Source organism: Leuciscus leuciscus, assembly GCF_965113295.1.
Source record: "Leuciscus leuciscus genome assembly, chromosome: 8".
Lineage (NCBI taxonomy): Eukaryota > Metazoa > Chordata > Actinopteri > Cypriniformes > Leuciscidae > Leuciscus > Leuciscus leuciscus.
In genome coordinates, this window is record NC_138732.1 from 4,708,021 (window position 1) to 4,732,580 (window position 24,560).

Here is a 24,560-nt window from a genome sequence, read left to right on the forward strand (position 1 = left end):
GATCAGCTCATCAAGTCCTTCAGGCTTATTTGAAAACTGCAGGTGTGTGTGTGTTGAAGCAGGGTTGGAACAAAACTCTGTAGGGTTGTGGCCCTCCAGGAACTGAGTTTGACACCTGTGCTCTAAAGCAGTCAGACTCTGCCAGGCGTTAACAGCTCGGGGTGAAAACGGCTAACGTGGTTTATCAAGTTAGTGGTATATCCTCCTGCATATTCTATTTGTGCGTGACATGAGCGCACACAGCGCGTGTCTTCTGCCGGTCGTGCTTACCAGGTTGTTCATAAAAGCCGAAATGTGCCCAGATGTAGGCTTTTAAAGTAGTTGGAGCATTTTTAATTTTCTCTTACTCGCATCTCACATCTCACCGCCATTGTGTGCTACCGCGACAAAGCACGTACGCGACAAATGACGTCAGCACATTATAATCGGTTATGTAAGGGTTAATGCCCTTCGAAGTGTCCATTGTCAGGTATTAATGGACGACGGGGAGGACGGTTGCCTCCGCCGAAGTCCATTAATACCTGACAATGGACACCTCGAAGGGCATTAACCCGCTTATACCATGGTCACTTGCCAAATAACACATTTTTAAAACATTAGTTTATATTTTAATTCATTTTACAATCGAAATCTAAAGTTTTTACAAACAATAACTTGGTTTCCCTGGTTACGCCTGACGGTTTATTTAGCAACCGGAGATATTTATAGTCCGCTCAGCTCGTAGAACCCTTCAGTTTACTGCCTGTTGCTATGGTTACTCACAGTAGCCAGCGCATTTATTTATTCATTTCGAACGGTAAACAGTCAGTTTCACCAGAACTCCTTTACTAGGTGCCCTCTATCACTTTATAATGGTCACCCTGCAGCCAATCAGAATCAAGTATTCACCCAGACCATGGTATAAGGTCTATAACTGAACCGATACCGAATCGTCCTCGTCTGCATCGCGATGCATCGTGGAAACGATTAATTTCGACACCCCTAGTCAGCAGCGTTCGTGCATAGAGCGTGTTTAAGAACTTTTGGAATTCTGAACTTCAGCATTTGAAACATTTGAAACATTCAAACTCTGTTCCGAAACCGCTGTCGCCATGGCAGCATTCTAACTGAAATACGTGAAGCCTCATACGTGACTGATTGGTTCCAATAGAGCATTTCATTAAGCTGGTGTCAGTCGGATGCTTTCTCTTGTCGAGATGCACATATCCTTGATGGAAAAGGCAATCGCAGAGAGCATCTCATAAGACGGCCTTGGTGTCTGGAGCTCAACCGCCGGTTATTTAAAATGCTGTGTAGGTAGGCAGATGACTAGGTTTGGGAACAGAGCTTTAGACATTCATTAGTCGGGGACGAAAGCCATCTGCACACAAAGGTCAGAGAACGGTGACGAGGAGATGAGACGGAGAATCTCCATCAGTCCATCAGGGTAAAGAGGGATATCGACTGCGTTTCGGCTCTGTCAGACACTATGAAGGGGATTTATTGACTGGTTAGACGCGAGGTCTTGTGGGTCTCCTTGGGTTTTAAATTGTCCTCAAGTTTTCAGGATGTCAGATGAGCTTTTGGTTCAGTGAAGTTGCTCACACTGTCACAATTATATCAAAGAATAATCCGTTCATGTATTTAACATCCTTTTCTCCACGTCATAAAGTTGTTTTTGGAAGCTGGACTGGATTATGAAACTCATACGTCCACAAGCGTTTGGTTTGCGGCATCATAACCATCATGTGATGGTTTTCTACAGCCACCAGAAACACTTCTTTCGCAGTTTCTTGACGCGGCTCTTGGTTCGCGGTCGTATGTGGGCAGGTTTTGGGATCGGGGCGGGAACATCGTACTCCTTTTCATCCAGTTCTTCCAGGATGTTCTGAAATCGGCCCTCCTGCACACGGAAGTCGTGCTCCACACTAAAAAGACATGAAATAGATATGATTAAATGGAATATAAAAATAAAAATGAATTCTGCAATGAGAGATGCGACCATTACATTCAACTTTATCTTTATTGATTACTGGAATTTTAAATGAGATATTCAACAAAGAAAAAATTGGAAAATTTATACAGCAAAATTTCAAAATCAAAAAGACAAACTTTTTTTTTTTCACTTTGGAAAAACATGCGCTAATGAATCATTCACAAAAAGACCAGAGACCTTTGTTGTTATCTGTTAAATTAATATAGTTTTGATGTTTTCAGTCTTATTGTGAATGATTCATCTGTGCATGTTATTGTAAAGAAAAGATAAATTATTAATTTATACAATTTATTGTAAACTAACATAGTCCTATTTGTCTTGTTTTTTTCACCTTCCAAATGTAATTTGTTTGCAAGCACCGAAACAACCTTTGCTGTGTAGACTGAGAAAAAATTTATTATTTCTCACATTCCAATCATATCACATCATATTATTTCCAACTCAAAAATATATCAGAATTACAGAAATTAAATGCACTGAGAATAAAAAGTTGTTAAGATTATAACAATTTCTGTTTGTTGCAAATACATAGAATACATTAAAAGTGCGAGAGAAGAAAAAAGATTTACATTTTGATGTAATTTGATGATGCATTTTTTTTTGGGTGAATGAAGAGTGTGATTGATGAAAGAGAGAAAAGAAAACACTTTTCATCATTGGTTATGACGGATCGTTTGTCATGACACAGAAATGAACATTAAGACAATATGACATGTCAAAATAACAAACAAAACTGAAGATAGAGAAACATTCTTCAATCTCTCTCTCTCTCTCTCTCTCTCTCTCTCTCTCTCTTTCTGTGTTTCTCTCTCTCTTTCCTTTTTCTCAGTCCGTCATTCATCTCACTTTCTTATAAGTTTCACAGCGCAGCAGCCGGGTTCAGGATGTAAAAATCATATTCTTTTTTTTTTTTTCATAGAGAGATTGATTTTTAATGATAATGTATAAACCTTTCAAGAAACACTGTGAGCTCTGAAGTTAAGTCATTGCAGCTTTGCATGTTTAATAGCCAAATCCAGATCCACCAATCAAAGAAGTCGCTGTTACAGTGAAAATGTAGGTATAAATGTATATATAAAAATACTTATACACTACCATTCAAAAGTCTGGGGTCAGTAAGATCTTCTGCTCACCAAAACTACATTTATTTGACGGGAAAAAAAAGTAAAAACAGTAATATTGTTAAATATTATAACAATTTAACATAGCTGTTTTCTATGAATATAGTATTCCTGTGATTAAAGCTGAATTTTCAGCATCATAACTCCAGTCTTCAGTGTCACATGATCCTTCAGAAATCATCCTAATATGATGATTTGATTATTATTACTTGTGGAAACAGGAAAGTTAAAAAGAAACCTAATTAGTTTGAAATAGAAATCTTTTGTAACATTGTAAATTACCCTACTGTAATTTTTGATTGATTTTATGCATCTTTTCTGAATAAATGTATTAATTGATTTCAAGAACAAACAAACAAAAGAAAAATCTTGCTGATTTCAAACTTTAATTTGACCTTAAATGGTTGTGAATATTTGTACATACCTAAATAATTTGCATTAAACTTCAGATATATTGTTTTAAAATGTATAATTAATTATAATTAAGCCAATATTGTGCCGTAGTTATTGACTGGATTGTGTCATTCGAAGTTCTTCTTGTGCTGTTGTCGTCTTTGCAATTTTGGGTTTGCAGTTTTTTTGTGTATTTCGGAGCTGGTTGTTTCGGGTCAAGGATTAAAACTCTTTACAATGAGTTTTTTGTTTTGTTTTTTTTTACTCCGAAGTAGAAATGAATGAAACACATACTTTTGTAGCCAAGGCTGCTGACACAAACTATTATCACAACAGCGTCAAACACACAGCGGCCATTTTATCTGACTGCAATCTAACTTCACGAGGAGGGTGTGTGTGTGTGTGTGTGTGTGAGGGGTTATGGCCTCTATTTACAGTATAGCCACAGTCCTGCCTGCAATTTCCCGGCAACTAAGTGAGTTGAGAGAAAGCGAGAAAAGAAGGGACGTGATGAGCAAAAAACGATAGGTAAAAAGATGAGAGAATAACACAGACTGACAGAGAATGTATTGAAGGTTAACAAAGCCCATAATGAGGGACAGAGATAAATGAAGCATGCTGAACAACAGCTATAGCCTGTAAAGCCTATAGAGAACGCTGTATGGGAAATGCACTCATCCCACAGCGACTGTGCTGTTGCATTTCCTTTATAAATCATTGCATTATTTGCACATTGAATTGCGATTGTCCTCCTTTCTTATAATTTTTTTTTTTTGCAAACTGAATTGTGATGATTGGTTTTGCCTTTATTGCATCTTTTTAACCACCTCTAGCTGTATTTTACACTGCAGAGACTGTATGCGATGTTTATTGATGCTCAGCTGATAATAAATAGGACCTAGTATGCTTTTTAACTGTTCATCTTTCTTTAGTGTGTAATGTTGCTGTTTGAGAGTGAAAAAGCTCTGCAAAGTCACAAAGTTCTTCTCTATATCAGTGTCAGTGTTTCTGAACTCCCTGAAACGCCTCCATTGTAGTCTTGAGTTTCTTCCGGGAACGAACACGTCACAGTATTCCTCATTTAAATAATTCATACGCAGAATAAAGGGGCGGGGCCTGGGTGAGTTAGTTAGTAGTGTGTTAAACTGGCGGTTATGGGAAGGGGCGGGACATTGCCCAAACACACTCGAAGCGCTCGACCAATCACAACACACTGCTCCAGCCGACCAATCAGAGCACAGTGTGCTTTTCAGAAGGAGGGGCTTCATAGAGACAGGAACTAAACAGAGCGTTACTGACAGACTGGGAAGAGAGGAGCCGCAACAATGGAGAATATGAGGAAAATAATGTGCTTTTAAACATTCAAGCATGAAAACCTGTTCTAGTAGAGCTCAAAAACAACATCAAGACTTTGTAAAGTGTCACAATAGAAGCGAAACATTTGTTATGCAACATTTCACACGCAGAACTAAAGCCTAAATCTCAAAGTTTCCCTTTGCCATCGTGCAGCCGCTTCTGTTTTCTTCAGGAAATGCAAATCTAGTTATTTCTGTATTGCATTTGAAACCCGACAGTTTTTGCCGGCTGTAAATCTGTTTTTCAGTGTTGCTGTCGTTTCAGAGGGCGTCATTTGTCAGTGGAAATTGCTAGGTGATGTCTCTGATTTGCATATCCAGATGACACATTTACATGCATATGATTGTTGCACCGTGCAAATTCATCTTCACTGAGGTTTTCTTTTTTCCAGTGCAATTGATCATGCTTTTTTTGTCATCAGCACTGTTTGCATTACTATTGTTATTGCTCAGACTCTGTGTTTGTGGTTTAAAGAGACCTTTAGCCCTAAATTATAAACTTTGTCACATAACATTTGAGCTAAAGACATGAATGATTCATAGAGAGGATCACAGAGGCGGTTTTAACTCGGGCTAGTAGCTGAGCAACCACCTGAGGTTTGCATGGGCTGAGGAAATGTTTGACTTCAGAGGAGTGCACATTTCTGTATTTGAAGAAGCACTTTAACCAAACCTATCTCAACTTTCCTGAGTCCCTAGAGAACAAAGGCACAAAGACAGAGAGGAAAGGGAAGACAGTGAGAGAGGAAGAATTATGAAAGCAGAATTTGTGATGAACAGATCTTTTGAGGGAAGAGAGTTCACCCAGTCAGAAAGCTCAAAGCTGGAGTCTGCACTTTCATGGGAGAAAAATCTTAATCATCAATATTATCTTCCAGAAATCATGAGTCAAAGGATATCTAGCGCTATAAATCACACAGCTTGCATGAGTGCAAACCCAGAGGAATTTTTTTTTTTTTTTTGGGGGGGGGGTCAGATGTTGCTTGGTCAGGATTCTTAAAGACACCTTAAAATCCAGTGTTTGTTTTTGTTGTCAATTTCTATTACTTTGAGCTCATCTATATGCTAGTGTACTCCTAAAAAAGTTGACAAAAGTTCACTTTTAACAGATATACACATTCAAAATAAACAATCTTCTCTTCTGGGAAAATAAGCACTGATGGATGAAGACTTGAAGAAGCAAAACTTTACTATTGTTGCCAGACTTCAGTGATAATTTGAATGTTATTGAAGCATGATCTCGACTAACAGTTTTGGATATCGGCCTGTCCCCACGGAGACAGATAGCAGCTGTACGTCTGTGCTTTATCTGTGGACAACATGGCCAATGAGTGAACTGACTTGCCTTAAATACAGTGTTATTTCATGTTATTGTAGAGTGATTTTATAGGAAATTTGTTAGTTTTGTGTCTGACACCTATGCCGCAAAACTAGTTTCTCCTGGTGGGATAAAAGTTAAATTAACAAATGAATGAACAAATGAATGCATGAATGAATTAATTAATGAATGCATAAACAAATACATGCATAAATGAATTAATTAATTAATGCATGAACAAATACATGCATAAATGAATTAATGAATGAACAAATAAATGCACAAATGAAAGAATGAATAAATGAATAGACAAAGTAATGAGTGAATGCATGAACAAATGAATGCATTCAGGAATGAATGCATGCGTGAACAACAAGTGAATGAACAAATGAATGCATGAACAAATGAAAGAATTAATCAATGAATGAATGAATTAAAGAACTTTTATCAAGATTACTGTGCTATGTCTATACAGTTGCTACCTATGTAGGGCGCTCCATATCAGTCACTTTAGTTAGGATGCTATGTAGACAAAGCAACTCAATAGTGTGTGTGTGTGTGTGTGTGTGTGTGTGTGTTCTTGGCTTTTCTCATGCTGTATTGTCATGAGATTACACTTCAATAGGAAATCCATCTCTCTTAATTGATTCCTGAGGCTTTACCGCGGTATGAGTGCTGGAAACATGCATTAGTGTGCGATTAGTTCTTCATAGTGCGGGAATAATGATCCTGTTTATCCCAACAGAAAAAAAGAGGACGGGAGATAAAAGAGCCGAGGGAAATTCATACACGGCCAGAACGTGTGTGTGTGTGTGTGTGTGTGTGTGTGTGTGACACAGGAGGGATATCTCCAGGTTCAGAGTTTTGTCTGGCTTTATGATACGTGTGTGTGTGTGTGTGTGTGTGTGTGTGTGTGTGTGTGTGTGTGTGTTTCCATACCTCAGGGCTTCATTATACACCTACAGAAATTACACACACATCTATTTAACTATTTAAAGATTTGTAGATTTGAAGAAAGTGCACCCCTAACTATGATAAATAGTAACAATAATGCTTGAATTAGCAAGCTGCACTAATTAGGACTAATACAATCTGTTTGTTCTTCATGGAGGAGATGCTCGTGTGTTTCTGGTGGCCGTCGGATGTTTTGATCAGCTCATGCAACTCTTAAATCATCCTCATGGTCTCCTGGTGCATTTCTGTCTGTTCCTGCCCCCAAGATGACACATAACTCAGATGTGGCTCTGTGCACGATTTATAAAATTTTAAATGGGTCATAGGATTTATTTATTTATTTCTCTAAAGAGTTTTAACCCTGCAAAACCTACTGTATCATATTTAATAAGCAGATTTCAAAGGCATCTAAATGTTTAACTTCTAGCACAAATCCTTCTGTTGTCTGCTTGATAGTTTATACTTTTTTAGCAAGTAAAAGGCCTTTTAGTATAATTGTACAAAAGCCCTCCTTCAGCTCGTCTTTTTTCCTGAGAAATTTTGATTTTTATAGAGTAAATTAATAACTTCCATATTGTTAGTGATATTTCAAGATGAACACTTACTGGACTGAACTTTTGTTAACTTGATAATCATATATCTTTTTCTGTTTTTTTATTTATACATTTTTTTATAGAAAAATCATGTTAAAATGGGAGTTTCAAATATCAGGTTCATCTCTCAGTCATCATTGTATTTCATTGCATCATATGTTTTAAAACTACATCACTTTGATCATAAAACTAAGCGTTTAAATATCATCTTACTAAGACATATTGAGATATATAGAGCGAAGACTGATATTCATATGCATTTTATGTAAGTATCTGCTATACTGTTACAAAGATCGCATTGATTTACATAACAAACATCATAATTTTATCATGATCAGCTTCTGCCCCAAATTGCATAATTTTATTCAGTTTGGCTTAATAAAATTGAAGTATTTTTTTTTTTTTTCACAACATACTTTGTGAACCATAAAAACCCATACATACACTCACCTAAAGGATTATTAGGAACACCATACTAATACTGTGTTTGACCCCCTTTCGCCTTCAGAACTGCCTTAATTCTACGTGCCATTGATTCAACAAGGTGCTGAAAGCATTCTTTAGAAATGTTGGCCCATATTGATAGGATAGCATCTTGCAGTTGATGGAGATTTGTGGGATGCACATCCAGGGCACGAAGCTCCCGTTCCACCACATCCCAAAGATGCTCTATTGGGTTGAGATCTGGTGACTGTGGGGGCCATTTTAGTACAGTGAACTCATTGTCATGTTCAAGAAACCAATTTGAAATGATTCGAGCTTTGTGACATGGTGCATTATCCTGCTGGAAGTAGCCATCAGAGGATCCTGACCTCCCTGGGGCCCTAAGCAAAATTCTGTTTAGGGGCCCTCATACCTGACCCGTGAGCCATGAACTATTTGCCATTGCCACACAGTCACACCTGACACCCCAGTGTTCCCACTACAATCCCTCCTTTAACTAGTTCTAGTGAAAATGTAATTCCTGATATCAGAAGACATTGTTACTAGTAAAAAGTTAATTCTTAATATCAAGAATTCACATTTTAAATAGTACAAATTGAATTATTGATATCAAAAATGCATATCCTGTGAATGAATAAAAGCTAAAATGGTGCCATAGCATGTCACTGTGTTTTTAAATGATAAAAGTAATTCTTGATACTCTTGATTCTTGATGGTTATTATTTACTGAGGGATGTGCATCCATATTGACCAGAATCTCCAGCCAATCAACATTTTAAATTCAATGGAGCCTATCAATAGTCAATGTCAATACATTGCTTTCCATATTGCATTAGTGCAGAGTTGTAACTAAACCTTGACTTAGCGACTAGATAATCATCGTCTTGTTTTAAAACTATAATGAGGAGTGCCATCACGCCCATATTGTACTGGTCCCAACTCACAACAGATGTTTCTGCTGGAAAGTGCGCGTTTCATTTCATGCACGTTCATATGATCGCATGTTAGCGCGCGACGCGGTTATCTTTTCCGAGCTGCAGTTTATAAACAAACACCGTTGTCCTTTGTCGTTTATTAAACATAATAAATCAACGCACCTCAACTTAACTTTAGCCTACTGTTCTTTGCTGACATCATACTTTGAGAGGAGAGCACACAAGTCTACCTGATAACTGTTGCCGCAATTAACTCTCATGGTGTTTTTTTCTCTCTCTTTTCGTGACCAGAAAGATAGTTCCGCTTCATTTTCTCATCGATATTGTAAACATTGATTGACGCGCTTTGACACGAGGGGAGGCGGGGCCTTGAGTAATTTGCGGGGCCCTACGCACCTTGCGTAGTGTGCGTATAGGGCTGATCGGCTCTGGGTACATGGTGGTCATAAAGGGATGGACATGGTCAGAAACAATGCTCAGGTAGGCCGTGGCATTTAAACGATGCCCAATTGGCACTAAGGGGCCTAAAGTGTGCCAAGAAAACATCCCCCACACCATTACACCACCACCACCAGCCTGCACAGTGGTAACAAGGCATGATGGATCCATGTTCTCATTCTGTTTACGCCAAATTCTGACTCTACCATCTGAATGTCTCAACAGAAACCGAGACTCATCAGACCAGGCAACATTTTTCCAGTCTTCAACTGTCCAATTTTGGTGAGCTTGTGCAAATTGTAGCCTCTTTTTCCTATTTGTAGTGGAGATGAGTGGTACCCGGTGGGGTCTTCTGCTGTTGTAGCCCATCCGCCTCAAAGTTGTGCGTGTTGTGGCTTCACAAATGCTTTGCTGCATACCTCGGTTGTAACGGGTGGTTATTTCAGTCAAAGTTGCTCTTCTATCAGCTTGAATCAGTCGGCCCTTTCTCCTCTGACCTCTAGCATCAACAAGGCATTTTCGCCCACAGGACTGCCGCATACTGGATGTTTTTCCCTTTTCACACCATTCTTTGTAAACCCTAGAAATGGTTGTGCGTGAAAATCCCAGTAACTGAGCAGATTGTGAAATACTCAGACCGGCCCGTCTGGCACCAACAACCATGCCACGCTCAAAATTGCTTAAATCACCTTTCTTTCCCATTCTGACATTCAGTTTGGAGTTCAGGAGATTGTCTTGACCAGGACCACACCCCTAAATGCATTGAAGCAACTGCCATGTGATTGGTTGATTAGATAATTGCATTAATGAAAAATTGAACAGGTGTTCCTAATAATCCTTTAGGTGAGTGTATATACAAATATGATAATCTTAAAAAAACATATATGTACACTTTTTTTTAGATTTTCAATTTTAGGGTTTAATAAACGGTTCCATTTCCAAAAGTTAGATTTTTCTGCCTATATTTTATATGTCAACATTTACAGGGTTAAGTACCATGCTGACAAAGTTGACATTCACATCAGAAACCTCCCTCTGATGGAGCAAATTCTAGGCAAATTTTTTAATTGTTGATCTGAGTATGTGCATATGCATCAGACGGATGTCTTAGATGTTGCCTTGCATCTCTTTAGCGCTGCATTTTTTAACATGACTTTGCAAGTTAAAAATAGCCCCCTGCGTTCTGCTCTATTCAGGTATGATGTAGTGTTGAGCTCTGTTGCTGAAAGTCTGAAAAGTAATGTGTTGACGTGAGTTTTTGTCAGCCTCTAACCAACTTAATAAATCACAAAATTAAAAATGAGTTGATGCTTTGATGTTGGAAAAAGTCATGCAGTGAATGTGCTTTCATGTTTGAACATTGCGTCACTTCGCATTGTTAATGTGAAGAGTAGCCAATCACAACAGAGGTCATTTAAAGGGATACTTCAGGATTTAGCATTAAGCTTTGTATTAGTAGAAAACCTGTAGTATTTTCAAATTACCGTGCTTTCCACCCTCATGTCCCCCTGAGAGGAGAGATTTATGTATTTTTTGTCTGAAAAAATCCTCAGATGACGCAAAAATCGTCATTTTGCATCATCTGAGGATTTTTTGGCCAGAGGCGAGAGACTACAGCCAGTAGGAGGAGCTGTCCCGCATGTGTTCAACCCGCCCATAGAGGGTGGGATCTCACTCACAGAATGTACACATAGTGTCAGCCATCTTTCTTTGGAAGCTAAGCTAGCAGGCTATTGTTCTGTGGAGAAAGCTGAGTAGTAGGGGTTACCATCCTCTTTTTCCCGGACATGTCCGGCCGTCGAGATCGTCCAAAATGTCCGGGATTCAGCTTTTGCTTTCTGCAGTCGCCATTCATTGTTTACATTGCACACCTCTTGTTTCAATCTAACTGAATTCATTCCGATTGGTGAATCTGAATGTAGTGTTTACATGAACGCTAAACAAGTGATCGGTTGATGTGCGTTTTAACATTGCTAAGAAAATTCCCGCTCCTCTGTGAGAGATACGAGACCGGTGCGTCTCAGTAATCACGCCACCGGCCTCGCGCCGTTCTCCCGCGGCCCTCAGCCTCGTCCTGCTCGCCACAGTAAACATGATGAATGGCGACTGTAGAACGCAAAAGCCGAATCCCGGACATTTTGGGCGATCTCGAACTCCCGGGCAAACTCGTCACGGAGTCTCACTAGTAGCCTAGCCTTGTTGTTTTAAACTGCGCTCTCTTACCGGTAGGCGTGGCTTGGGAATGGCCTCCTAGGGCAGCGAAACAAGTGCATTCTGGGAGTTGTTGTCTTTCATCCACATGAGCCAAAAAATACATTTTCTGGCTTTTCTCAGTCTAGAAAGCTCCAAATTCAAAAATAATTTCACATTTCTTCTACATAAATGACCTATTTTAAATACACATTCATCTTTCCAGAGGGGAAGTATCCCTTTAAATATAGTACAGTAGCAAAATCAGCCTGTTTAATTGCAAATGACGGACATGAACATGGACGGACTAAATTACGGCACGATAGACATACGTGGGCTGTTAGCGGTCGTGTTTACCTGTATATAATGCAGGCTGTTTTCTGGCAGGTTGAGCAGTTGTTGATGTCCTGACCAGTTCTGTATGAACAACGCCTGAAAAAACAAGAGAGTCTGAAGACCTGCACATACACACACACACACACAGACGCTTTGAGCATGTGATTCACACTCACAGAACATTGAATTAGAGGTCTTTTCCATCCTAAGTAATTTCACTTAAATGGCAATGAAAATGACCTATTAATTGTCATTTAAGTGAAATTATTGAACTTAAATATACAAGCTAGATAAAAATGATCATTCTAGAAGAAAATTTCAGATTACACTTTATAGAGGCTTTTGCATCTGAACTCTTCATATATATATATATATACTGGCATGCAACACCACATGAAATCGAGACTGCATACTGAGTTTTTCTGCAACTCAGAAATTTAGTCCTGCATCACAACAAATAAAATCAAGGCTAGCTGGAATCCCACAGGAATACAGACCTCTATTGAATGTCCTTGAATATGTAATGAATATGGACACTTTAAAGTATATAACACAGTCACTTTTCCTGATCGATTCTGACACATCTGAGCTTTTAATCAGAGCAGAGTTCTGACAGAACTGTGTGTGTGTGTGTGTGTGTGGATGGATGGAGGATAAAAAAGGTAGAGAAACTTTTAAGAGATTAAGAGAGTGTAAATGGTGAAGATGTGACAGAAAATAAGACATCAGATATGAGAGAGAGAGAGTTTGTGAACGGTAGGGGGACGATGTTCCATTGATGATGGAGATTCCCGAGGTGTTGCCTCAGGATACATCAGTCACCAGGGGATTTATGGGATGATGGAAGTGCAGAATCACAAATCAAACACGCTTGCAAGAACTCCAGAGCCTTAATCTCTCGCTCTCACTCACCCTTCACTCATTGCCTTGTTTCTCTCCAGATCCTGGATGACATTGAGAAGAACTTTGATCTTTTCCTGATTATACAGCAGGTTTTCCTCTACATTATGCAGGAGTCCGTGTAGAACACCGGGTGCACCGTTGCATTGTGGGATCTCATCTTTTGGAGGTGGTTTGGTGTCCTTAGAGTCTGTTTCTGTCTCAGGTTTAGGTTCTGAGGGAGGGGGCGGAGTTTGCGGTTTAGGTTCCGCCCTTGAGCCAATCAGAAGCTCTGGAGGTGCCGGTTTAGATTTGACCTGCAACTGTGAACCTTTCTTGGGTGGAAGAGTGGGAGTGGCTTTTGACTCACAGCCAATCGGTTTAGACGTGGCGGATACGGGTGTGTGCGTTTGCGTGGTCGCACACTTGTCCTTAGTCTTTTGCGATGCGTTTGATTCAGTTTTAGTTGTGTGTGTGACTCGTGTTTGTGTGTGTTGCGTTTTGTGCGTCGTCGAGTCGCTTTTAGGTTTCTCAGACTGCGTCGACACCTCTGTTTTTGCGAGTGTGTCTTTTTTGTTGTGTTGTGAGGGGGTGGAGCACGTTGTCTCGTTCTGCGTGTCCGATGTGTGATTGGGAATTTGTGCGTACGTTGGTTGTGCCACCGTGGAGTTTTGTTTCTGCAGCCGAGGTGAACAGCATTTCCTCGGCGGCGTCGGAAGCGTCATGCTCGCTTGAACCTGACTAGCGGCTCGTTTGCGACAGGCGGCCGCCATGCAGGGCGGGGCTTGAGACTGTCTCCGCCCACAACTCATGCACAGTTTGGGCGATGATGTCATCATCCGGCACGGTCGAGGGGGCGTGGCGTACGAGCCGACGTTTCCGCAGTGCAATGACGGCCTGGACGATTCCCCTCTCAGTGATTGACCCCGCCTACAATCACGTGTCATTGTTTGATTCTGCAGCCTCGCTTCTTCTGACTCCGCCCCCTCGCTACAAACTCCGCCCACCACCTCGGGTGCAACGACACTGCCGTTAACATACCGAGGGGTTCGTTTTAAACTCCCTCTCAGCAATGATTGGTTTGGATTGACTTTGATTTGACAGTACACCTCGCTCTCCTGGGACGTCCGGTCCGGTCCGTTCCTGGAAGCCACTTTGACGACATGCCTGCCGTTGACCTCACAACGCCTCATCCGGTCCAGCGACATGGTTTCTGCAGTCGGTCCATTGACCGTTTGCGTCCTTCTCTTTAATGACGGAAGCGAACGGAGGCCCGGCGAGGTTTGGACGCCAACACTGCACAAAGGACCCCATTTCTGAGACAGCATGGCCCGCCCACCAGCGAGAGGCACTTCCAGCGCCGGCACCGCATTGGACGCATCAGCCGCCCGTCGGCCCATGACCTCTGCTGATTGGCTCAGCCCCCTGAGGAGGAGCCGAAGGGGGTGTGGCCTTCGTTTCTAAGCATACCATCTAAAACAAAGGTTATTATTCCACTGCGTGTTTTTGGGAAATGGTATTCCACGGTGTTCGCATCGGTTCACAATCCGCTTTCAGATCAGATCAGATCCTGGTCACCAATCTTCCTGCGAATCCAGTGTCTGCTTTTCTCTTGTTTACCTGTTTGAAGAAAAAGAATACGTGTGTAAAAGACATCAAAATGAATGTCCATGTGCTGTAGATTCTCAAGTAGACACTTTGGAGCTGCACTGACAAAAATAAGCTGTTTAATGAGACCATTTCTTATTCTGAGTAGTCTTTATCCCGCAAAAACAATGAGCATCTCAGTTAGGTGGGTGATGTTAAAGGTGCACTCAGCAATTTTACTCTCATTAAAAAGTTTTACACGAATGAGACATACTGAAGCTTGGCAAAAGGATTTCAAGAAATCGAGGAAACTACAGCTCTGTTCACTTCATCTCAGTGTTAGTTGACTCTTTTGCTCTCAAAATAAATAAATCATGGCTAACTGTGAATAATTTATTTTTTCAATTGCATTGGTAACAGGAAAATTGAGATTTTGTGTGGAGCTGCTCCCATGTAGTTTCAGTGTCATATTGGCTAGTGAAACATAAGCTAAAATTACTGAGTGCATCTTTTAACGGTATTGAAACAGCAAATGCAATGTGTATATTTGAGTTTAAAACAACTATTTTGTAATGAAAAGTAACACAAAAGGAATCCGCTAATTGATTTTGGAAATCAGTTCACTAAAATGAATCAAGCTTTGCAATGAAACCTGCAAAATTAAAAATCAAGAAAGAAAGAAAAAAATGCAAATGCTCAATAAATGATCCATATAATGATTCATATAGTTCATTAATTTATGCATTTCATAAAGTAATGGATTTATTTTATTTAGTAATGTATTACTTTTTTATTTATACATATTTATGAAAATGTATATTTATGTTGTCCTCCCATAATGAGTTCACCTGATTCTAGAGCACAACACGTGACAAAAAAATACATAGATTGTTTTGATACCTGATGGAAGGAGTAACTTGTTACTTGAAAATATGATCTTTTTTTGTAAACCGATAAACTTCTGAAAAGTTAGTAGCGTCACAACTTTTAGTTAGTTACTCCCCAACACTGTGTGTGTGTGTGTGTGTGTGTAATCGAGAATGCTAGTCAAGTGGAGAAACCAGAGAGACGCTCTTAAAGTTCACGTCCGTCTTATGCTCAGAGACTCCAATAACCCCAACACGACTATTACGAATATTAATGAGGGTTAACAAAATCCCCCATATGTCACATCCAGCTGATTAAAGTCTCTCTCTCTCTCTCTCTGCTTCTCTTCCTGAAGGGCCTATTATTATCACTTTATTCCTCTGTAATCTTCTCCTCCTCTTAAGTGTGTTCCTGCTTCCGTGAACATTAAGATGGGAGTGTGTTCGCCCTCCTCTCTTCTGCTCTTTGATAAGCTCTCTCTGTCTTGTAGTTCATATCTTGTTTTCTGTTAAGCTTCTTTTCTTTTATGAGACCGACTCAAAGCTGCCTATGTCCTGTGACCCAAACACTGTGTGTGTGAGAGAGAGAGTGTTTGTGTTAGTACGTGTGAGTGTGTGTGGTGTGTGATGTGTGATGTGTGTGTGTGTTAGAGAGAGTGTGTTAGTGTGGTGTGTGTATGTGTGCGTTAGTATGTGTGTGTGTGTGTGTGTGCGTTTGTGTGTGTGTGTGCGTTTGTGTGTGTGTTAGTGTGTGCGCGCGCGTTAGTGTGTGGGGTGTGTGGGGGGGGGTAGTGTGTGTGCGTGTGTTAGTGCCTGTGTTTGTTTGTGTGTGTGTGTGTGTGTGTGTGTGTGTGTGTGTGTGTGTGTGTGTGTGTGTGTGTGTGTGCATGCATGTGTGTGTTAGTGTGTGTGTGTGCGTGTATTTGTTTGTGTGCGTGTTAGTGTATGTGTGTGTGTGTGTTAGTGTTAGTGTGTGATATTGTTGCTTGAAAATACTAATAACCCCCATTAGCCTCTAACAGATTTACATTATCATACAACACTACTCACTTATTTCATGCACACACACACACACACAACGGGCCTAATGAGGAACAAGTTGTCTCTGTCTGTCTCTGTGTGTGTGTGTGTGTGTGTGTGTGTGTGTGTGTGTGTGTGTGTCTATGTGTTCAATTAGGAGAGTCTGGAATATTTGACTGAATGTTTGCAGTTCTTATGAACGCCCAGCACTTACGTTCATTAGGATTACTTTAATTTGAACAAACTGGAAAAGACATCCGAAGCCAAATCCCCTCCTCTCGCCTTTCATGTGTGTGTCTCTGAATCCTCCGGAGAGGGAGTGTGTGTGTTTCAGGACGGCTGTTTGCTCTGTGGTGTGTTTGGAAGAATTTAGATTCATCGATCTGGTGGGTTTGACACATTTCGACCTTGAAATGGATCAGCTTACAGTACTGTGGTAATACAATGCTGTGCTTTTGCATTCATTAACAACAACAAACAAAAGTGTTCCATATACCATGATATTACCATGTTTTTTGACATTTAAATATTATAATAATTCTGTGTCATTGTACACTCTAAAAATATTATGTGGGTTTGTAAATATCACAATAATAAATAATTACGCTACCTTAGTTATTTTTGTTTAAAATGTACATCATTCTTTAAGTTTTTTAACAAAAAGTAATTGGTATTAGACTAATAAATCATATATTTTTTAAATATTCTTAAAAGTTTGTTACCTTTTAATCAATTGAGAATTGAGAAATTATTCTAATCAGTCTCAAGAACTACAATTGTTGCTTATTGCATATCAGTATTATTCATCTTTAACAACAACTTTAGAAATTTAGTAAGTTGGACACAAAATAACAATTAATAACAATAACAAGGAAATCTGATTTTCCCATCATGCTTTGATATGAACTCTATTTTGTGTGGTTTTACACTAAATGAATATAGGAGGTCTGTTAATGTTTAGTGATAAATATTGCAGTGTTTATTATAAATGATTTATCCGTGCATATCATTATTATTTTAAGTTCATGTTCCTGGTAATCTTGAATCAGAATAACTTCCTCTCACAGCATCTCTTCTCTTCTCTGATGATGTGGGCGGAGCAACCTGTCACTCACATGAGATCCACCAATAGCAAACCACAACCAGCCAATCAATTCCACACAGACTAAATCAAGCCCCGCCCACATTTGTCCTTGTTCCAAAAGCGTTTCACTCGGATATACGTCACAATAGAAAAGGAAAGACTATCACAACTTCAGTTTCATGCCAACTTTAAGATTTACTCAATGTTTTCAAGTGTAAAAATGTTTCATAAAAAAATTAAAAAATAAATTACTCCATAGTGTAAGTTTTTAGAGTGTATATTATCTGATACATTACTATGGTTTTGCAACAGTGCTTTTCTGTAAGGGCACCTTGTCTTTACACACACACACACACACACACACACACACACACACTCTCTCTCTCTCTCTCTCTCTCTCTCAGTATTGTATTCTTGAGCTCTCTTGTTGATCTTCGCTACGGTTCACCAGCATACACTTAGATGTTCCAATTTCATCCCTCCATTCTCCAAAACACACACACACACACACACACACACACACACACACACTAAGAGTCTCTGTTGATCTCTTCATCAGCTCCGATCGAGCCCTGTACTCCTCCTCTCTCTTCTCTTTCACACTCCGTTACTCCTGACTTTGATTTTGTCTTTCTGAGCCTCTCTTGTGTCATCATTCTCACACACACACACACACACACACACACACACACACACACACACACACACACACACACACACACACACACACACCTTATCTAATAGACTCTGGCATCTCTGTGTGCGGTGATCAATATTCAGGAGCCGCAGACGCAGCGTCCCTTCACCACACCGTCCTGATAACACACACACACTGACCAAAAACCATAAAACCATATTTTGCATTATGAATTTGCATTAGGAAGTAGAATTGGAATGACAGTAAACGTAATTTACTGAATTGTAATTCATGCATTATTATGATGCATTATGGGAAGAGCAGTGCTTTTCATCCATCCATCGTTTGTTCTATCGTTCTCTATTATCTAAATCATCAAATTTCAAGGCTTTTAAAACTTTTTTCAAAACTTTCAAACAGTTAAAATGAAAATGCATTCACTTAAACCAAGAAAGTTAAAATTTGCATTTACTGTAATATCAATGCAAATGTCAAGTGAATAATATAATACAGTCATGAAGGTGTTGAGCTCTAGCTATATGCATGATGTTCTTTTACATTGCTTCACTGAACTGTCAGCTTGTTTGATAATTCCTTTTTATTTACTCAACAAAGAGGAAGTTTTATTAGTAATTGGCTTGCAGGTGTTCAGACCGCAGAAGCCCAGCAGACGGTCTGTTCATTATCTGGAGCCTTTAACTGCTTTCAGTGCGATCTAATGAGATTTGAAGGAATCTGCCGCTTTTTCCAATACTCTAATAACAACAATTACATCAAATCTGCTCTTTCTATCTTCTTTATGTGATGATTTCATTGGTTTGGCTTTAGGTTCGGGCTTTGCAGTGGTATGATGTAATTCGAGCTTCAGTTATAAGGAGCATAAAACTGAACAAAAGCTCTGGGAGATTTTACGAAGAGAGATGCACGCGAGTGTGTTTAGGGCTGTGATATACAATATTAACCGGTCGAAGTGTACAGCACCTCTGAGACGCACTGAGAGAGGAAGACGCCGGGAGTTACATTACACGCATAACTCTCTCTCTCTCACACACACACACACACACTGAAACCTAATGGAAGAACATTGGAAATGTTATTGTATTGTTGTAGCTCCCTTTTATATATTTAAAAGATCCACAGTATGATAATAATAACTTTAGCATTTTGCAATGTGTTTTCTAGTGTGTACTGGGTGGTTGGCAGGGAGTTGCTAAGGCGTCATTAGAGGGTTACTTGGTTGTTCTGGGTGGCTACCAGGGTGTTGCCAGGGTGTTCTGGGTGGTTGCTATGAAGTTGCAAGGGCATTAGTTTTTTCTGGGTGGTTTTCAGGGAGTTGCTAGGCTGTTTTATAGAGGGTTGATTGGTTGTTCTTGGTGGTGACCTGGGTGTTGCTAGGGTGTTCTGGGGGGTTACCAGGAAGTTGATAAGTCATTGTTAGAGGGTTTCTTGTTCTGGGTGGTGGCCAGGGCGTTACTGGGGTGTTCTGGGTGGTTGCTAGGGAGTTGCCAGGGTGTTCTGGGTGGTTGCTAGGGAGTTGCTAGGGCATTAGTTTTTCTGGGTGGTTTTCAGGGAGTTGCTAGGCTGTTGTATAGAGGGTTGCTTGGTTGTTCCGGGTGGTGACCTGGGTGTTGCTAGGGTGTTCTGGGTGGTTACCAGGGAGTTGATAAGTCATTGTTAGAGGGTTGCTTGTTCTGGGTGGTGGCCTGGGCGTTACTAGGGTGTTCTGGGTGGTTACCAGGGAGTTGATAAGTCATTGTTAGAGGGTTGCTTGTTCTGGGTGGTGGCCTGGGCGTTACTAGGGTGTTCTGGGTGGTTGCAATGGAGTTGCTATGACATTGTTAGGAGGTTGCTTGGTTTTTCTGGGTGCTTGTTACTTGTTGTCACTTGTCAACCCTTCTGGGTTGTTTCCAGGGAGTTACTAGAACATTGTTAAAGTGTTGCAAGGTTGTTCTGATTGGTTGACAGGGTGTTTCTAGGGTGTTTGGGATGGTTGTCAGGGTGTTGCTAGGGGATTTCTAGGTTGTTTTGTGTGGTTACCAGGGTGTTCAGGGTGGTTGGAGCACAAACTCTGGTGGACGACACACATGCTAAACTTTAATACTGAGTTCTAGAGGTTTGTTTTAATGGTAATGGCTATACTTGACTTATCAAACCGTAGTAAACCAAAAAAAAACACACGAAGATGCGCTCCGGTGCACTCTGGCGAACATGTGTTTATTTTTCACTCGTCGTGTGATGGAGCGAGTGTGTTTACCAATCAGACGCGTGTGTGTTTGCATCTGTGAGAGTATCTGGGTAGCTTAAAAGATTTATCAGCTTAAAAAGAAAACAGCTTTTTTTTAAAAGGGAGAGAATGTGCATTTGCCTTCAGAAGGACACAAGCGTCCCAAGAGACCAGCTGATGTTTGTGTCTTCACCTCTTTTGGAGGATGACGCAGGTTTTCTCAAGCACACATTCATTCACTGATTAATTTCATTCTCTTCTCTGTGTAAATCACACACACAAAAAAACATGTCCAGGCCACATTACTTCAGTGCAGATTCTTATTAGTTTTTTTTTTTTATTGCTACAATTAAATATTAAACTATGTCTGTGCATTTTTGTTCAGAAGTTTGGGGTCTGTCAGATTTTTTTATGTGTTTGAAAGAAGTCTCTTCTGCTCACCAAGGCTGCATTTATTTGAAAGGTAAAAACAGTAATATTGTGAAACATTATTATAATTTAAAATAGCTGTGAATATATTGTAAAGTGTAATTTATTCCATCATTACTCCAGTCTTCAGTGTCACATGATCCTTCCGAAATCATTCTAATATGATGATTTGATGCTCAAGAAACATTTATGATTATTATTATTATTGTCAATGTTGAAAACAGTTGTGCTGATTAATAATTTTGTGGAAACTGTCTTCTTTGATGGTTCAAAAACAGATTCTGTTAAAGTTCAAAAGAACAGCATTTAAATAGAAATATATTATAACTTTTATAACTATTTTATAAATGTCTTTACTGTCACTTTTGATCAACTGAATGCATCCTTGCTGAATTAAAGTATTATTATTATTATTATTATTATTTTATATCTTAAAGGCCGCACACTTTTGATTGCATATATGCATATATCCTATGCATTTATTTATTCATTACAAATTTTTCAAGACTTTTAAATATTTAACAATCTGAATTGGATTGGGATTGCTGTGCATTACAGTAATAATAAGAGTTTGAGGGATACTTTATGAATTTAATTGTCATAAAAATGTCACAATTAAAAAAAAAAAACTCTTAATGGCCTTTAAAATAAGCTTCATTTTCTTCATGTCAGACATTTCTTATTCCTCCCTCCTCATTCTGGGGTGAAATATGAGCTGGACATCTTCTTGACAGCTGTCTGGAGATTCACCTCGTTCAGAGGGTCAGCGCCGTCTCTCTTAAACACCTGTCCGTCTCCTGTCTTTCTGCTCGTTTGTCTCCTCTTCTCTTTCTTTCAGTCTCCATCTGTTTGTTTCCTTGTCTTTCGTCCTTCTCTCTCTCTCTGGTGTTTATCTCTTGCTGAGTGTCTGTCTCTCTGAGTCTGTCTTTCTTTCTTTCTTTCTTCCTTCCTTCCTTCCTTCCTTCCTTCCTTCCTTCCTTCCTTCCTTCCTTCCTTCCTTCCTTCCTTCCTTCCTTCCTTCCTTCCTTCCTTCCTTCCTTTCTCTTTTATATGTGTTTAAGTGTGTGTGTGTGTACTTCTACAACGATCTTTGTGAGGACCAGTTTGAGTTTTAGACCATTGGAGTGAGGACAAAGAGAGTAAAGTGAGGACATTTTGGCCGGTCCTCACTTTCTGAGACCCCTTTAAAGGCCTGTTTGAGGGTCAAGACTTGGTTTTAGGGATAAGGTTATAATGAGGTCAGGGGTTGGGTTAGGCACTTAGTTGTGATGGGTAAGGTTAGAGTAAGCGGCTAGAGATTGCATTGTGTCAATGAATGTCCTCATAAATATAGATGTACAAGAGTGTGTGTGTGTGTGTGTGTGTGTGTGTGTGTGTGTGTGTGTGTGTGTGTGTGTGTGTGTGTGTGTGTGTGTGTGTGTGTGTGTTTAGATTTCTTCAGCATGAAATCGATTTGACTCAGACTAACTCTGAATCACACACCTGACACACGCTAGTTTATGAACTAATCTGTCCCCAAAAGGGAGATCCTCAAACTCTTCATAGCTGACGTGAATGTTATTTCAAATTAACGTAATGCAAAATAAACAAGTTAAAGGAGTATTTCACACTCATTTTAATCATCATTTAATCTTCCTCATGTCGTTCCAAACCCTTATTACGAAGCACCAAAGAGGATATTTAGAAACGTGTGGTTTTTTTGGGCCTTCCATTGAAAGTCAATGGGGTCCAATGTTGTTTGACTCCCGACATTCTTCAAAATACCTTCTTTTGTGTTTCACTGACGAAACAATGTCATAAAGGCTTGGAACCACATGCGTGGATAATGAGCGAGTCAATGCATGTACAGTTAGACAAAACACCCACTGTAAAAATTATTTTTCAAAGTTCAAGAGATTATTGGAGGATGTTTTACAAGAAAATAATATTCTAGGCTTTCAAAATTCCACGTTTAATTAAATGTCTCCCTGTTTCTTTGTAATTTTTTGACAATTTCTGATTGAAAATTCTTTCTAAGTAAATCCTACCAGACACATGCGCACGAAACACAAGCACATGCACGCACACACATTTAAAAGCATTACAAACATATTTAAATACACACACACATCACTTCATCAGAGGTCTCAGTAACAGATGGGTATTAGATACCTGTTGTTGCATAACACACACACACACACACACACACACACACACACACACACACACACAGATCCCAGTGAAACATGAGCATGTGTTTACAGTAGAGTCAGTAAACTTGCTCAGTATTATTAATGATGATTAATTACACACACAGACATCATGTGAGATTTGAGCAGACGTACTGCGGTGGCGTCGCGTTTAAAAGATTGCAACACTACATTATTTTGATTTGTTTACCATATTAATTTACTGTGGTGCATACATGGTAATACCACAGAGAATGTCCCAGCATTACCACGGTACAAGTCATAGAAAAACATGACACTTTTTCGGTATGACCACGGTCCAGGTTAAAAGTACCAAGGTTCTTTTAACACATTTTTGTTGACGAAATGAATGCAAAAGCACTTCCCACAGGTGAATTCAATTAGTAAACACATTTAATCAAATATTTTAGGTGTTGTAATATTTCATTAGATGATTTACTCTTTTACTGACCTTCATCACAAGAGTGTAGTGTAGGTGAACGGACTGTTCTTCATCTCCTCATCTCTCTCTCTCTCTCGTTCACTCGTTCTGTTTCTCCTATATTCCTGTGTGAGATCACACTCCTCCGTGTTCTTCTTTCTTATATCCGTCTGTATGATTTTCTCTTGTCTGTGTTTATGATCTGTCTCTCTCTCTCTCACGAGCACATCTGTCTCTCCTTGCATCTACTGGTGAACTGAGAGTCTCGTACCTCCTCCCTCTCCCTCTCTCTCTCTCTCTCTCTCTCTCTCGCTCTCTCTCTCTCTCTCTCTCTCTGTGTGTGTGTGTATGTGTGTATTAATCCTGCTGTGTGTCCTGGTTTCTCCCCTTCTGCTCGGTCATATTAGTTGCTGATAGGTCCACACACACACACACACACACACACACACACACACACACACACACACACAAGTGTACAAGCGCGTTCAAGGTATAGGGAGAAAAATGTGCAGGGAGTGTTTGCAGTGCCGAATGTGTGTGTGTTTTCCGTGTCAGTGCCTTAAATAATTAAAACAAGTCTTGTCTGAGGTTAAAGAAACATACAGCAGCCCCCAAAAAATGATTGATTATTTTTAATATGTCATTGCATTAGATAGCAAGTGTTATTTACTGTAAAGAAAGATGCACAGACAAACTTAACAATCAGAACTTTTGACCCAAAATAAGTTTGTTCTTTTGAAAGAAAAAAAGAAAAACACTTGCAAAAAATAATGATTGTTTCCATACATGTTTCTAAGACACTGATCTCACCTGTCATTGGTCAGTTAAACGGATAGTCCCGCCCCCAGCTCACTCCATTGGTTAAACACCGTTGCTCAAACAAACAAGGCAGTGTTTGATATCTACTGCTTTATCATTTTAAACTTCTTTTTCAATTCAATTCAATTCAATTCAAAACACTTTATTTGTACCCAATTAATGAGGCCATGTAGAGTCACGTAAACAGTATACATAAAAACATCATACATTAAATAAATAATACAATGTGCACAGAATACATTTTAATACTTCTGCTACAAGCGGATACCTAAAAAAACAAGTCCATATTATGAGAATGAATAAATACGTAAATATATAACTGTGCAAAAAAAAAAAAAAAAAAAAAATCAGAG

At 39.5% G+C, this 24,560-nt stretch overlaps 2 protein-coding genes and 1 long non-coding RNA gene across 7 annotated transcripts in view; 1 reads left to right on the forward strand and 2 right to left on the reverse strand.

The window, feature by feature from the left end:
• Positions 1–24,560, forward strand: part of dock2 (dedicator of cytokinesis 2) — a 132,644-nt gene that overhangs the window by 73,495 nt on the left and 34,589 nt on the right. The gene's annotated exons all lie outside the window — the stretch shown is intronic.
• Positions 1–24,560, reverse strand: part of LOC309504192 — a 95,303-nt gene that overhangs the window by 50,091 nt on the left and 20,652 nt on the right. The window contains exon 1 of one of the 3 annotated variants that reach the window (XR_014208002.1): positions 17,845–19,221. The exons of the other annotated variants lie outside the window; for them this stretch is intronic. This is a non-coding gene — a long non-coding RNA (uncharacterized lncRNA). Of the gene's footprint in view, positions 1–17,844; positions 19,222–24,560 lie in introns of those variants that run through there. 3 annotated transcript variants of the gene reach the window in all.
• insyn2b (inhibitory synaptic factor family member 2B) overlaps positions 431–24,560 on the reverse strand; it is a 24,390-nt gene continuing 260 nt past the window's right edge. The window contains exons 1-4 of one of the 2 annotated variants that reach the window (XM_082177020.1): positions 23,419–24,560; positions 12,965–14,551; positions 12,074–12,174; positions 431–1,907 (exon numbers count right to left, since the gene is read on the reverse strand). The exon at positions 23,419–24,560 is cut by the window's right edge and continues 260 nt beyond it. In XM_082177020.1, the coding sequence (XP_082033146.1) occupies positions 1,684–1,907; positions 12,074–12,174; positions 12,965–14,331 (1,692 nt within the window). In that variant the 5' untranslated portion in view covers positions 14,332–14,551; positions 23,419–24,560 and the 3' untranslated portion in view covers positions 431–1,683. Of the gene's footprint in view, positions 1,908–12,073; positions 12,175–12,964; positions 16,091–23,418 lie in introns of those variants that run through there. The other variant, XM_082177021.1, reaches the window with a different exon arrangement.